This window comes from Ictidomys tridecemlineatus, chromosome 4, assembly GCF_052094955.1.
Source record: "Ictidomys tridecemlineatus isolate mIctTri1 chromosome 4, mIctTri1.hap1, whole genome shotgun sequence".
NCBI classification, from domain to species: domain Eukaryota; kingdom Metazoa; phylum Chordata; class Mammalia; order Rodentia; family Sciuridae; genus Ictidomys; species Ictidomys tridecemlineatus.
In genome coordinates this window covers 141,634,863-141,649,801 of record NC_135480.1, presented here as the reverse complement: position 1 = coordinate 141,649,801, position 14,939 = coordinate 141,634,863, and the positions used below count along the sequence as shown (strand labels likewise).

Here is a 14,939-nt window from a genome sequence, read left to right as displayed (position 1 = left end):
TATGGTTTTTCAGGCATCTTCCCAGCTGCCAGGAATATTCATTCAAGAAAGAGAAAGAGAGTTCTACCACAAATGAATGTAACGCCAGGTTGTATGTCCAGTGCTGTAAGAGTGGTCCTCTGCCCCTACCAAAAAAAGAGAGATGCTAGAACACAGAGATAAACCCCTCACTGCTTGGATGGCATCTAAGTCATGATATGGAAGTAAACTGCATTTGAAGGGTGGGTGTGATTTTGACAGGCAGAGACGAGCTTGCAGAAGCAACAACAGTAATGTCAACTATAAGGAATAAAAGGGAGAAAGAGAAGACTGAGAAAGCAATGTAGGAGCAAATTCTAAAAGGCCTTGAATGCCAGGAAGGGAATTTCACCTTCATTCTATTGACAATTGGAGGTCTGAACAGAGGAGAGATCCCCCCCCCCCCGTTTTTAGGTATATTTAGGTAAATCAACCTGAAGAAGGTTGTCTCAGAAGGCAGAAGACAAACACCCAGAACAAGATTTCAAAAGAGTGCCCCAGAAACTGTTTCTTTAGATATGGCTAGGATCACTCATATAAGGCACTGAGATAAAAGGAAAAACGTTTTACTTCTTACTTTTAAAAATAACATTTAGCACTTTTGAAACAATGACAAAAGCTTGGGTTTTCCTATGTGTAGTCCATACTTTGGCCCTAAGGACACACAGACCATCTCTGTCTGTGGCCCTTGCCAGGATATAAATGAGTGTTCTGTGTAAAGGATAATCTGTAAAAGGATTTTACATGATTTTACATGTAAAAGGATTTTACATCATGGCAGAGTGGTCCACAAATCTGTATGTTGGTTAGGTTAACTCAAAGTAGCAAAATGCCACTCCTCCAAACCTATGTCTACAGGAAAAAAGCAACTAACACTTCTCACAGTTCTGAAAAAGCTTTTCTTTTTCAGATGACTTTTTCTTCGTGTATGGAAATAGCCCTGTTTTGATATTGTTTTTCTGTCATATCTTAAGAGTCTAGTACAAGGGAGTAGAAAGGATCTTGAAAAACGAGTAGATTAAGATTGGAATCATTTTTCATTTTGTTATCACAGCTACACAAAAGTGCAAGTTCAAATAACAGGGACGTGTTCGAGACCTTTCACAAATTACTTAAAGATTAGGTCCTAAGTCGAACCCTCTGGGTGACCAATGCCTTGGCTTAGTGATTACTTATTCAATGCACCATTTTTTAATCCTCAATCCTTCTCCCAGCTCAGAATAAATATGTATTTCTTGGGAGAAACAACAGACCAACTGTCTAGTGTCAAATCATCCATTTGACTCTATGACCTGAATACAATCCATCCTTTAAAGAATTGAATAGTCCTAGTGCTTATTTTCTGACCACAGAACATTCTGGTCATATTTGTGACAATGAGGGCTACAGAAAGCACACTAGGCTGGGAGTCAGAGTGCTTGTGCTCCAGGCCTAGTCGTTAGAGCACTGTATGACCTTGAGCAATTCCTTGACTTCTGTTTGCAAATGAGGCAGTTGAATTCAGTGTTCTCCAAGATGCTTTTGAGTTCTAGAATTTTACTCTTTCCCCTTTGCCTAATGCTATATACATCAAAATCCCCAAATTCACCACCCACTGAGATCTATTTCAAAAATGTATTCCACCTCTCCTGAATACCTATAAACACATTGTACTTGACATTAGGAAAAAAAGAACTAAAGGGAATAAGGGGTGAGAAAAAGAGGATCTGGCTTTTCTAATATCTTTTTTTTTTTTTTAAAGAGGGAGAGAGAGAGAGAGAGAACTTTTTTAATATTTATTTTTTATTTTTTGGCGGACACAACATCTTTGTTTGTATGTGGTGCTGAGGATCGAACCCAGGCCGCATGCATGCCAGGCGAGCCAGCTACCGCCTGAGCCACATCCCCAGCCCCTTTTCTAATATCTTGATCAGAAAGCATAGTGGCATTCTCAATCCCTGAGGACGAAGACTTGCTGGTAGGGGACTGTCACCCCTCCACTGAACTTGCCTCTATCTCCATCTCTTGCTCCCTCTCTCCATTCCTCCTTCCCCTCTTCATTTTCCCATCTTTTCTTCCTTGGCTTTTTTAAAGCACCTCCCAAAGGCAGGTGACTTTGCCTACTGGCATTGCTCAGTCCCCTAATGTCAATTTTGAGGGGAAAAGAAGCAGCTGATCCTAGGGCTGAAGGGAAGAAGCCTAAAGAGAGCTCCCATTGCCCTTTCTGCTGCCCACAGGATTGCATAGTCAGGCCAAGCAGAGCCTGGACACCCGAAAGAGGCTTCTTCATTGATAATTCAGTTTATATATTTCAGGCATTCTTGCATACTTTGGTGATGTGAAAATAGTCACCAACCTCAAATAAATATGGAAACCAACTTTTCTAAAATGCTCTTCCCCAGAATACCAGTTTTTGTGGATACTAATCTTTATATGAAGGAAGAAGGACAATATATGGTCAGATAAACTGGGGAAATTCTGAGTTTAAAACAGCTAAACATATTTCTTTATTTCAGGATATCTTGTGCCTTTCATGTATTCTGTGCTAATGTATGCTATAGCATTTCTTAAATTACTTGAATATCAAAATGCTAGATAAGCATATGCAGTAACACCTAACAGAGGCATGAAATAAATGATATAGGCCTATGGGGGGGAAAACAACAACGACAAAAAAAAAATATTGCCTCAATTTGGGGGCTTAGGAAGGCTTTCTAGAGGAAGTAATGGCAAACTGAAATTCAGCCAGCCAGATGAATTAAGGGGAAGATTAATGTGGCCTGTGCATGATGACAGACTAAATCCCAGATCCCCAGAAATGTTCCTGCTTATGATTAGCAGGAAGCTTGGATGCATACATTCCACCTACTTATTCCAAATCTTCTCTGATATTTCACTCCAATTTGTCTTTGGTTTTTGGACTGATATTTTTCCCATTCATTAGAAAACAGCTCTCTCATCTCTCTCTCTCTCTCTCTCTCTCTCTCTCTCTCTCTCTCTCTCTCTCTCTCTCTCTCTCTCTCTCTATCTCTCTCTTTCTCTCTCTCTCTCTCTCTCTCTCTCTCTCACACACACACACACACACACACAAGCGCGCGTGCACACATACACACACAAACATACACACCTGGACTCCCAGGTAAGTCTTTCTCATATTACATATATAAAGTGAGTGGGATGGAGAAGTGGGGGAATAGGGGCTAAAAATTATAAATTCTAAAGACTCTAAAATAGTTTACTTGAAGAAATATGACCATGTGACTTAAAGATTGGCTCAGGATCACTCTTTAAAAAAAAAAAAAGTAGAAAGAAAGAAATATTCCAATGCTCAAAAAGGATAGAGATGGCCTCTCTTATTTCATTTGCCTTCTCCTAGGTATATTGATTTTCCCTGAGCTCTATCAATTTGGGTGGCAAAGTAAAGATTAAATGGTTCAGATGTCTGCCTGCAGCAGCAGATTTTGCTCTATATGAACTCATCTCATGTTCATTCATGTACTAGAAACAGCTCATGCTTTTTACCTTCAGGTTAAAAACTGGAGCAATAGAGCAGGGACAAGGAGAGCTGGGCACCTGCTCAGGGACATCAGCACTGCAGAGGGGTTGAGGGAGGTCTTTCTAGCAGGACACGGGTCTTTGTGTTGCAGGAAAGGGAACAGTGGATGTAATATCTACAAAACACACTGTAGATATGAGTTTCCTTTCATTTGCCTTGTGTGTTTTTAACAGTTTGTCCCAAAGGGTGAGTCACAATTTTTAAATGAATACTATGTCTCCAAGTTCTTGTCAAATGATAGAACCAGATAAGATACACAGTAAGAGTAGTAGTGGGACTTCTCCATAATACTGGAGGGGATAAGATTTTATCCTGGTTCTTTTTTTCCTTTACTCGATTCTGATTCATCACACATGGGTTTCTTTGTTTGTTAATATTTTATGAAGTGAAAAAAAAATCTTTCAGGAGGTAACCTATTGACAGCTCAGATCATTACTGTTTCTACATGCCTTAGCAAAAAGATAATAAATGCTAGAAAAATAATAAGGGAAACTCATTTCTTTGCCAAAATTTTTAAATCAAGTCTGCTCAGAGAGTTACTCTGAAAGGAGTCAGACAAGGTAAGGTCTAAAATAAGGCTAGAATTATTTTATTCTGTCAGAGACCATGAGAGGATGGATCATGTCTCCATAAGTCCGGACACTCTTTTCTCATTTTGGTCTAGATTGAGCTCCAGAGACATGTTAACAGGACCTGTTCCTTCACTCTGTGCATGGATCAATTTGGGTCGTGGCATAGCCCTCAGGGAGGAGCAGCTTTGCTCACTTCCCCAGCCTTGCTTAGGTGCAGGCTCTGCTGGAGCCCCTCCCCCTCCCAGGAGGACTTACCTTGGTTTCTAGGCATTTTCACAGATTCACAGGAAGCCTCATTTTCAAGGGTTAAATCCAATCAAACTTAAAATGCACAAAACTGAAAGAAGGGGTCAGAGACAAAAGTATTGCTTCCCTGGTGCTATTTAATCTGGAGTTAAGGCTCTTCACACTGCTGGTGGTCAAATTCTGGACACTTCTCCCATGACCAATGGGAATCCCACTTTACAATTTCCGGATGGCAATGATGCACTCTCTAGCAGGCTATCTAGGAATCCACTTCAGTTCCTGTGAGTGATGGGACAGGCCACCAGCCCCTTTCTATGGGAATTACTATGCTGGCAGGCGATCCTCTTGAGAAGAGTCCTTCCAAAGTACTCTAGCCCAGCTACCTTCTAACTTGCCCACTTAGGCTAAGGGAAAATGCAGTATCTTTGCACCATCAAATTCTAGAAGTGGAGCTCCTTGGCAACAAAAATCCTTTCTCTTCACTCTGTGCCCACAGGTCCCTGCAGTCAGCTTATTGCCTTTAGCTGTGTGCAATCCTGGGTCAGACACTTGTCTCTGTACACTGTGAACTCCAGTTTTTAACTGATCGACTTCTCTCAAGCACTCTGATCACCTTCATCTCAAGCCCAAAGCAGCTGCAGAGCCTAGAAACTTCTGCACACACAGGAAAGGATGAGGCTAGGTGACAGTATCCCTCCTTCACCTCATCTATGACTGGCTCCCATAAGCTTCCTCCCTGCATCAGGGTAAGAAAGGGAAAGCTAGTCCCTTCTTCTCCCTTGAAAGATCAAAATGAAGCAGAGCAAGTCAACTGTGTGACAACTCTTTTCAAAGAAACCCCATCCCCAATCTCTCTGCTCCATCTTTTCACTTCTCATATATACAGGTTGGAAGGGAGAGACGGGTTAAAATTGGTAGGGTAGTCTTAGTACCAGGTGCTGCCACTTAGCATATTGATGATCTGTCACCCCTCTTTAGAAAATAGAGGTTTGTCTCTTCCATTGTTCTCAGCCAGAGGTCTTAGTAGAGACCAGAAGTTCCTCTTACTTTACATTTATGTGATCCTTGAAATCTGTGTGGAAAGGGCTACAGTCCATTTCTATGATAGTAAAAATTTCCCAAACTCATCAAACTAAACAGTCATAAACATAAATAACTGTTGGATTTATGGAGCAGGAAAATAGGCATGTCTTTGGGTGCTGTCTGCTCACCATGGTGGCAGACCAGTGCATATTTCTATGTGTTTCTTCAAACCAAATTGTCTCCCTCATCAGGGAGGTGGCTTGTCCAGACAGCAAGTGACCGTGAAACAGACAAAGCAACTGGAGTATAAATGTGGCCAATAGAACCAGATCACAGCTGAGTTAAAGGATGCCTTTGGCATCATGGCCAAACCACGGGCAATCAATCTTTAGGAAATACTGGTGAGCCACGCTGTTTGAAATTAAATGTTTAGGAATTGCCCTCAAAGTTCTTTTTCTAATTCAAGAGAAAATGGCTGACTACAAGCAGCCACTGGCTCCACTTGAAAAGTTTAGCTAATCCAGAGGCCTGCTGCAAGAGAGGAAGGAAAGTCCTCTTCAGAAGCGATTGTACGTGTATCATCACTCAGGCCGAATCCCAAGGGGACCTGGGCTTTACCTAGCATTATTGAGAATTATAATCTTTTAGCTGAAATTGGGAGTTGTTTTTTCCCTAGAAACCTCAGGCTTCTTGTATATAACCCAGAATCAGGAAATAATATAATGACTTCCAGTCTGACTATTGACATGTAGCACAGAGTTCCTTGGAGTAGCAATAAACTTTGGATTCTTAATCCTATTCGGAACCCAATTGTTCCCCTATCCAGAATCTTTCATTTTTAAGGTTTTAATTCTTTAAGATCCCTGACCTCAGGATCCCACAATAATTTGGTTGATTATAGGATCCTGTCAACTTAAAGCCCATCTACTCCAGTCTCATATCTGAAGTAGTTTCGTCCAACTCAGATCTTGAGCCTACAAAAATTGTGCTTCCCAGAGGTTCTGGAAGCTCAAGCACTTGGGTCAGAAAAAAAGCCCTAATTTCATTGACCTCAGAAGGGAAATTCCCATAATACCATACACTGGACAATATTTCCCAAGAACTCTAGGCTGCCTTCTGTATTCTCCTTCAAAAGAAGCACAAATGCCATCTGCACCCACCCAACCACTGGCTGCTCCCCTCAGAGCAGACTGTACAGATGATACACTCCCAGGGCTGCTGCTGTCCCTCCAGCCTGGACTCCTGGGGCAGATATCTGAAGGGAGCCTTGAGAATCACCTTCACCCTTTCAACAGAGGTGATGAGCAGCTTTGTGCTTCCCAGTGAGAAAATTAGTGTTATTCAGATTGTCAGTAATTAGTACCCAACTCTAGCAACATATGAACGATGGAAAGGAAAGGAGGCCAACAGAATGTGGTCTAGTCTAGTGGTTCCATGTGAGACTTGATGTCAGCAGTCTTGGGCTGATTCCCGGCAGTCTCACTGACTCACGTTGGGCAGGTCACATTGTGTTTGCTGGATGCTTTTTGGATCAGAAATGTGGTTGTGGTTCACTTGGCCTCACATCAGGAGTGTGAGTTGTTAATGGGGCACTTCAACTGCACATTCAGGGTAAAATATTGTCCACACAGCAGGTGAGTAACTGTCTTTAAAAAAGACTATCAGATGTCTGTTAGCTGCAAGGCAGAGGAATTTATAAAAGGGCTGGAGGTGAGAAATGTACCTTGCACAGCACAGTTATAGCATACTTCAAAAGTAGAATGCATAGCTTCAAGTAGATTCGTGAAGTTTTTTCAGATTCATTGAAAAACTTCTAGAATCTATGGAGATAGATGCTCTTCACCCTGGGCAGAATGATTTCCCTCTTCGTGGCTGGATCAGTTTGGTCCTCTGAGAAGCAAACACTAAGCTGGGATTAAAAGGTAAAGAGACATATTAGAGAATATATCTGTGAAGGACTTGGGAAAAGGAGCCTGAATAGCTGGGAACAGTATATACCCATTAGGCACAGTAGACACGGTGCCTTAGAAGCCATGCTATTTTAGGGGTCCACAACAATGTGTTAATTTTGATTATTTTAAAACCAGACCAGAAAATGAACATGGTGATCACAAATACAATAACAAATCCAGCCTAGGTTACATTCATCTTTATACTAATGCAAACACAGACTACAATTTTTAGTATAGTTACGGAGGAAGAGAAAGTGCCCAGGCCCCAAAAAGTCATAATGTGGTCCTGGTTTTGGCAAACCTTCAGCACCAGATGCAAATCCTGAGAAAGAGGAGAGGCCAGGCTGAGAAGTTTCTGAGAAACCCCTAGAAGGGGCTTTAGTCCCCTTGTGGCCTGAGAGCAGCCCAGACTGATGGGCCTTGGTACAAACACTGTTGTGGATCCAAAGGGGAGGCAACTGGAGACTGACAGGCAATTATGTCACTACAGAAAGTTTTCTTGATGGAAATTAAGTGGCCCACTTTCATGTCCACCCCAAATGCGGAATCAAGGAAACAAAGTTTTTATAGCTCATTCTCCTCTACTCAGTTCTCCTGGAGGCATATCTTGCAAAGGGATTCTATCTTACTGGTAAACATATTCAAAAGGCAAGGAAGCCAGGCACGGTAATGCACATCTGTAATCCCAGCAGCTCAGGAGGCTGAGGCAGGAGAATCACAAATTCAAAGCCAGACTCAGCAAAAGCAAAGCACTAAGCAATTCAGTGAGAACCTGTCTCTAAATAAAACACAAAATAGGGCTGAGGATGTGGCTTAATGGTCAAGTGCCCCTGAGTTCAATCCCCAAAAAGGCAATGAAGATCTCACCTCTGCACTGGATCATCACATGAGATCTTAGGCAATGGAGTCATATTAAAGAGGCTAGTTGGTAACATGCATTCTCCATTACTAAAATGTTCCAGTTGAGGCTAGCTGGCCTCCAGAACTGCTTTAGAGATCATTTGAGTTTGGGTTAAAAAGGAGTGTCCTCCCTTCCATATCAGAAGTTCATTGATTCTACCTAGTCTGGCACTCCGATTCTTCCTTTAAAATTCCTCCCCAGAGGTAGCCAAGTGGACTCCAGTAGCCATGTCCAGTCTAAAGATATGTTTATTTGGTATGCATAAGTTTAAAAAATTATGGTAGGAGGTTTTGTTATAGGGTAAATTGTGCTGCCCCAAAATGCCTAATACTTCTGAATATGACTTTATTTGGAAATAGGGTCATTGCATATGTAATTAAAGAATATGAGGTCATGCTGAAGAAGGGTGAGGCCCTAGTCCAATATGACTAGTGTTCTTAGGAAAAGAACAACTTTGGACGTAGGGGGAGATACACAGACAGGGAGAACAGTCTTTGTAAAGACAGAGAGTCACAAGCCAAGGAATGCCAAAGGTTATTAGTAAACCACAGAAGTAGGAGAGAGACCTAGGACAGATTCTTCCCTCAGATGCAACCACCCCTGCTGTCACCCTGATCTCCAACTTCCAGCCTCCAGGACTGTGAGACAATAACTTTTCTTAGTCTAAGTCACCCGGTATTGCCGTATTTTGTTTTGCCAGTCCTAGCAAACACAGGGGACATATTTAAAACTTGATTGGTTTACCACACAAAACTGGATTTTGAGCTTCTGTGAGAAAGTCTAGGCCTAGAGGCATCAGAACACAGGTCCATGCAAGGGGCAGGCTCCTTACTGACATCTGATTATTGCTACTTGAGAATACAGGCCTAGCCCTATCCAGTGATCTGATTTTTTTCCAGAGAAGCTTTTCTGTTTCTTGTTGCTGAGGAAATATGATCTCCAATGCTGGTAACTAATTCACCAGCTTCTATTTTCTCCCTGGTTCAGTCCACTTCTGGAGTACACTTAATCTGGCTGGTTCCTCTGAGCATCTGAGTTTGTGATCTCTATTGATTCACAGTTGCATGGCTTGGCAAGATGATAAGAGAAATTACATTTACATAAGGGAGATTATGCCAGGGGTTGAACAGTTTGCCACGAGGAGAAAGTGAGCTTGGATCTGTCCATCTTTCCTCTGCTTTGTTGAGTGACAACCTTTCTCAGACTGTGTTCGTGCTCTGAATAACCATGTGTTGAGGGCTTTCCATACTGGGCAGTGTGCTGGATGCAAAGTAAATACCCAGTGTGTGAACTACATATACTGTATTGTTCCTAATATCTTTGTTCCTTTTTTGCCAAGGGAAAGGCATTCTTATTAACCAGGCACTATGTTATTAGATTGATTAATCTTTTAGATTAAAGATAGTAAGTTGTAATTGTTCTGAGCTTATAAATAGAACATTCTGCCCAAGCTATATTACATACCACTTCTCAGTCATAGCTTCAAGAAATTAATGCAAAATTGTTAATAATAGCAGCCACCCCTTATACAAAACAGACTATTGGGCAAGTGTAGTTCTATGAGTGGCAAGACTATTTCATTATAATCTGTCAGGCAATTGCAATGTGCTGTGCAAATGCTAAACAACTTTACAAATGTAATCTTATTGTATTCCTATTGTAATTTACATATGTATTCCTGTTGACCATGGGAGGGAAGTACAGTCAGCCCTCTCTATCCAGGGGTTTCATGAATTCATGAATTCAACCAAGACCAAAAATATTCAGGGAAAATAATTGCATCTTTACTAAACATTTACAGAATTTTTCTTGCTACTATTCCCTTAACAATACCCAATAACAACTATTTACATGGTATTTACAATGCACTAAGTATTATAAGCAATTGAGAGGTGGATTCAAGTGTAAGGGAGGATGAGCATAGGTTATATGCAAATACTACTCCATTTTTTTTTCTAAGGGACTTGAACATTCACAGATTTGAGTATCCTCAGGGGCTGTTAGAACCAATCCCACATAATACCAAAGAATGACTATATTTGATTCTCATTTTACAGATCAGAAAATTGAAGCCCAGACAAATTCAGAAACTTCCTCAAGATCACAGGGCTAGTAAGAAATAACACAGGAGTCAAACTCAGTTCTTTGCAATGCTGAACCAAAGCTCTCCCCATTCTGCCACACGGTTTTTCTGTTTGTGGCCTCTAGTGAAGATTAGCCTCTGCACCTGCCAGGTGGTAACACCAGGTTCTGCTGAGAATATTATCAAAAGACCAGACTTCCAAATCCTAGTCCTACCTGCAGTGCTGATTAGCCTACATGGTTCATTAATGACACACACAAATTGCTATCTAGTTGGAATACCGTTTTAGTTTCATTCAAAAAACACACAGCATAGGAAAGGTAGCAGAATACAACAATTACTAATAGGGCATTATGTAAAATTGTGGATGTGTAACCGACGTGATTCTGCAATCTGCATTTGGGGTAAAATTGGGAGTTCATAACCCACTTCAATCTAATGTATGAAATATGATATGTCAAGAGCTTTGTAACGTTGTGAACAACCAATTAAAAAAAACACAGCGACATTTTGTATAAATTGTAAAGATGCCCAAGTGTGTCTCTCTATGCCTTCTAAGAATAGATAGTATGCTTTGTATACTTTTGAAGTCTTTATAACTCAAATAAGGCTTGGGAGGCTGTGACTTCTGAGGCATTGTTCTGTTTCTTCCCATGGGTGTGTCCATCCTGTAATATTCAAGCACTTTGCTTGCAGAAATCACATTTTTCTTTCTATATGTGTAGTACTTCAATTAAAAGTGAGGGTACTCAAATTATGTACATGTACAAATATGAAATCATGAATCCCAGTATTATGTAAAATTACAACGCACCAATGAAAAAATATTGGAAAAAAAGTGAATAAAGAAGGAAACTTTCCAATGGGGTAAGGAGAGTAAGGTTAAGCTGGGCTGGGGATGTAGCTCAATAGATGATCACTCATTTAGCATGAGAGAGGCCCTGGATTCAATTCCCAGCACCCCGGGAATAAAAAGGAAGAAAAAAGTAAGGGAAATAAAAAGAATGGTTCTCATCCGGTATTTACAGAGAACAATGAGCCCCATGTGCCTGTCTCCCAGCTGCAAGATTTATCCACTCATGGCCAGACCGATTTCATCTGTGACCCCTCCACTCCCTCTCCACCACACCACTCCCCTGGATGATGTTGAAGTGAATCCCAGAATCCTACCGTTTTGTCATCAGCTCTCACCCTGTGTTCCCTATGTGATTTTTCAGGCCACTACATGTACGTGGACTCGGTTTACGTCAAGCACTTCCAGGAGGTGGCTCAGCTCATCTCCCCCATGACCACGGCCCCCATGTCTGGCTGCCTGTCCTTCTATTACCAGCTCCAGCAGGGGAATGACAACGTCTTTTCCCTTTACACTCGGGATGTGGCCGGCCTGTATGAGGAGATCTGGAAAGTGGACAATCCAGGGAACGCAGACTGGAACCTTGCAGAGGTCGAGTTCAGCGCTCCTTACCCCATGGAGGTAGGTGTGCCCTGAGCAGGTGTTGCTTTGGGGACCCACCCACACACTGGCAGGGAGGTCCACACACAACACCTGTCAGTCTTCTTTTCCTGCTGCCTCTCAATCTTTCTTTTAAGGTGGGCATGCATTGAATTTCTTTTTAAAGTTTTATTTTATTTTGCGCTGACAATCAAAAGTGAGGGTTGAGGTCTACCGACTAGATTTCCTAGGCATGTGTTCCCTCTGAACCTTGCATTATGACCATGGAAAGTTCTAAGATGGAAATAAGCAACAGCAACCAGTTCCTGAATTCCATTCCCCAAAGCAGTTTTGAAGGTTTCCCTTAACTAAGAGAATTATCTTTCTAGAAAAAAAACTGACTTAAATCCTTTCTTTGCAGCATAAATAATGTCATAAAATCAAAAACAAACTTACTATTAAAGCCCTAATTTGAAACAAATCTTGATGCATTTATCTTACAACTGTTTTTACAGTTATATAAATGATAAATGTGCAATGCAGAAGAATTACAAAATTCAAAGAAGCAAAGTAAGTTAAAATGCCCCAGGCCAATCCCACAAAAATGAAGAACACTAACATTTTGGTGTTTATCCTTGTAGACCTTTCTCTAAGCATTTATATTAGTATATATCCATGTATATGTTTGAGAACTTTTAAGTACTTTCAAGACTTATTATCCAACAAGATGGTAAAATTATCCCCATATTTACAGATGAAAAAAGAGAAACAGAATGTCCAAGAAAGTTGACATCTTTTTTTAGGTCACACAGCTGGTGAATGCCAGAGAGCTTAGGAAATTTCCTAGACTAAAATCTGACCCACAGCTGTAGGAGGAGGCTCAGCTCTGTCTGAGGACCCATGGGACCTGGAAGATCAGATAGCATTGTGGTTGCTATACATGAAAGATATGCTCTAAGGACCCGGAGCTGTAAGTGGAGTCTTAGGTACCACAAGTTTTTAATACCCCCTACTTCTCACTTTATGCTTTTGTAATGTCTTCCTTGGTTTCCTTTAAAGTGCAAAAGAACTAGATTATTCTTCTGGCTGCTTTTCAGTGGTGCCATCTGCTAGCCTGCTGTAGGGCTGCAGAGAATGCTGGGATTGGGTCTTGGTTTCTGATGTGATCCATCTACTGACGGCATGCCTGACACTCTCCCACCTCCTTCTTATCTTCCTCTTCTCCCCACCCCCGAATGGCCCCAGAGAGGACATAGTGGATTTGTTGTTTTCTTTTCTTTCTTTTCTTTTCTATTTTTTTTTTTTTTTGGTAGCTTGTGGGCTATTTCCTAACCCAAAGTCTGACCAATTTGCTCTTGCAGCCCAGTGGAAAATTTTCTGTGTGTTTGGGTTTCAAGAGGAAAAGAAATGCATGTACTGCTTCAGAACATTTCTCTTCTATTAAAGTCAAGTGAGTCACACACACATGGCACACACACACTCACTCACTCATACATCCTCACAGTCTTTTCTTTACCATTTCCTCTCCTCTGACCATGAACTCTGCTCAGATAACGTTTGTATGAGTGAAATGTTGCTGAAATTTTTTAAATCAATACTTGAGAAGTTACAATGCCCAACACTACTAAATTTAAACACATCTTTGAGTCCACATGAATGTGGTTTTGTTCCACTGGTCTGAACCTATTCACTGGTATTATTTGCTCTTGCTAGTTGCCAAGAAAAGAAACTTGTCCAACAGAAATCAGAGAATTTAATGTCACCATATTCTCAAATAAATGTTAAAAAAGGAAAACAAACATTGGAAATTTTCAGAACAAGAAAAAACACATTGGCATGTGGACTGTGATGAGCATATCCTCATCAGAAACATTATCCTTAATCTACCTACTCAATGTGAACAATTTGTTTGCTTTACCAGTCAGTGCATTGAAAGCTCAATGTCATGGATTTGGGTCCATTTGTATACTTAATTTGCCCCTCTCATATATTCTTTCATTCATCTGTTTCTTCATTCATTTGTTCCTTCATTTATAGCCCCTTTCTCTGGTCAAGAGAAGCTTACAGGACTCCCCATGGACTTTGGAGAGTCTGGATCCCAGGTCCCTCTAAGACCATTGTGATTAAGCTGAAAGGGGCCTTATGAACCATCTAATCCAATCTCCTTTTTTTGCAAAATTGAAGAAATGGAGTCCAGAAAGAAAGAAAGAAAGGAAGGAAGGAAGGAAGGAAGGAAGGATCTATTCAGGCTAATTAGTGGCTAATTGAGCATGAACTTGAGTAAGTTCAAGAGGGAGTTAAGCTGAAGGAAAAGATACAAAATTAGTTCAGAGCTTCTTACATACCTGACGCTGTACTAGTATCTTTATATACATTATCTAATTTAATCTATCCTACAGTCCCTCAAGGGAGGTGTTATTTTGCCTGTTTTAATAGATGAGAAAAGCAAGACCCTGAGAGATTTACTGATGTATCTAAGTTGCCTAACTAGTGATGAAAATAAGATTTGAACTCTAATCTCTCTGCCTCCAAGGCACTATTCTCTTGCAGAAGAGACTACAAACTAAAAGTCTATGGGTCAAATTTAGCTCATAGTTATTTTTCTGGATGCTAGAGTGGTTTTTTATTGTCTTTGTCTTTTTGTTGTCGTGGTTTTGATTTGATCGTTTTCACTTTTAATTAATTGCCAGCATTCAAAATTTCAAAAATTACAAATAAAACCTAAAGGTTCAAGTCCTTCTGATAATTTGTTGGCCACAGAGACATTAGACTTGTATTTTTTGCTAGAACTACCATAAATGAGGTTACTCAAAAATGGGTGCCTACAAAACAGAAATGTAGTGTCTCACAGTCCTTGAGGCCTAAAGTCCAGTATCAAGGGGTCAGCAGAACTTTCCTTCTGAGGACCCTAAGAGAATCTGTTCCCTACTTCTTCCTTGGTGGTTTGCTGGCATCCTTAGGTTTACAAGTCTCTGCTTCATCTTCACATGGTATTTTCTCTTTGTGTATGTCTCTCTCCACATCCGTATTTCCCAGGGGTTTTTTGTTTTGTTTTGTTTTGTTGTGTGCCGACGTACCAGGGATTTAACTCAGGGGCACTAGATCACTGAGCCACATCCCCAGCCCTATTTTGTGTTTTAGAGACAGGGTCTCACTGAGTTGCTTAGTGCCTCACTT

General features: G+C 40.9%; 1 protein-coding gene across 2 annotated transcripts in view; it reads left to right on the top strand.

Annotated features, from left to right (window-relative positions):
* The window catches only part of Mamdc2 (MAM domain containing 2), a 160,770-nt gene that overhangs the window by 80,285 nt on the left and 65,546 nt on the right, over nt 1-14,939 (top strand). For both annotated transcript variants that reach the window (XM_005324096.3, XM_078047543.1), the window contains exon 6: nt 11,548-11,804. In XM_005324096.3, coding sequence (XP_005324153.2) covers nt 11,548-11,804 — 257 coding nt within the window. The remainder of the gene's footprint in view (nt 1-11,547; nt 11,805-14,939) is intronic.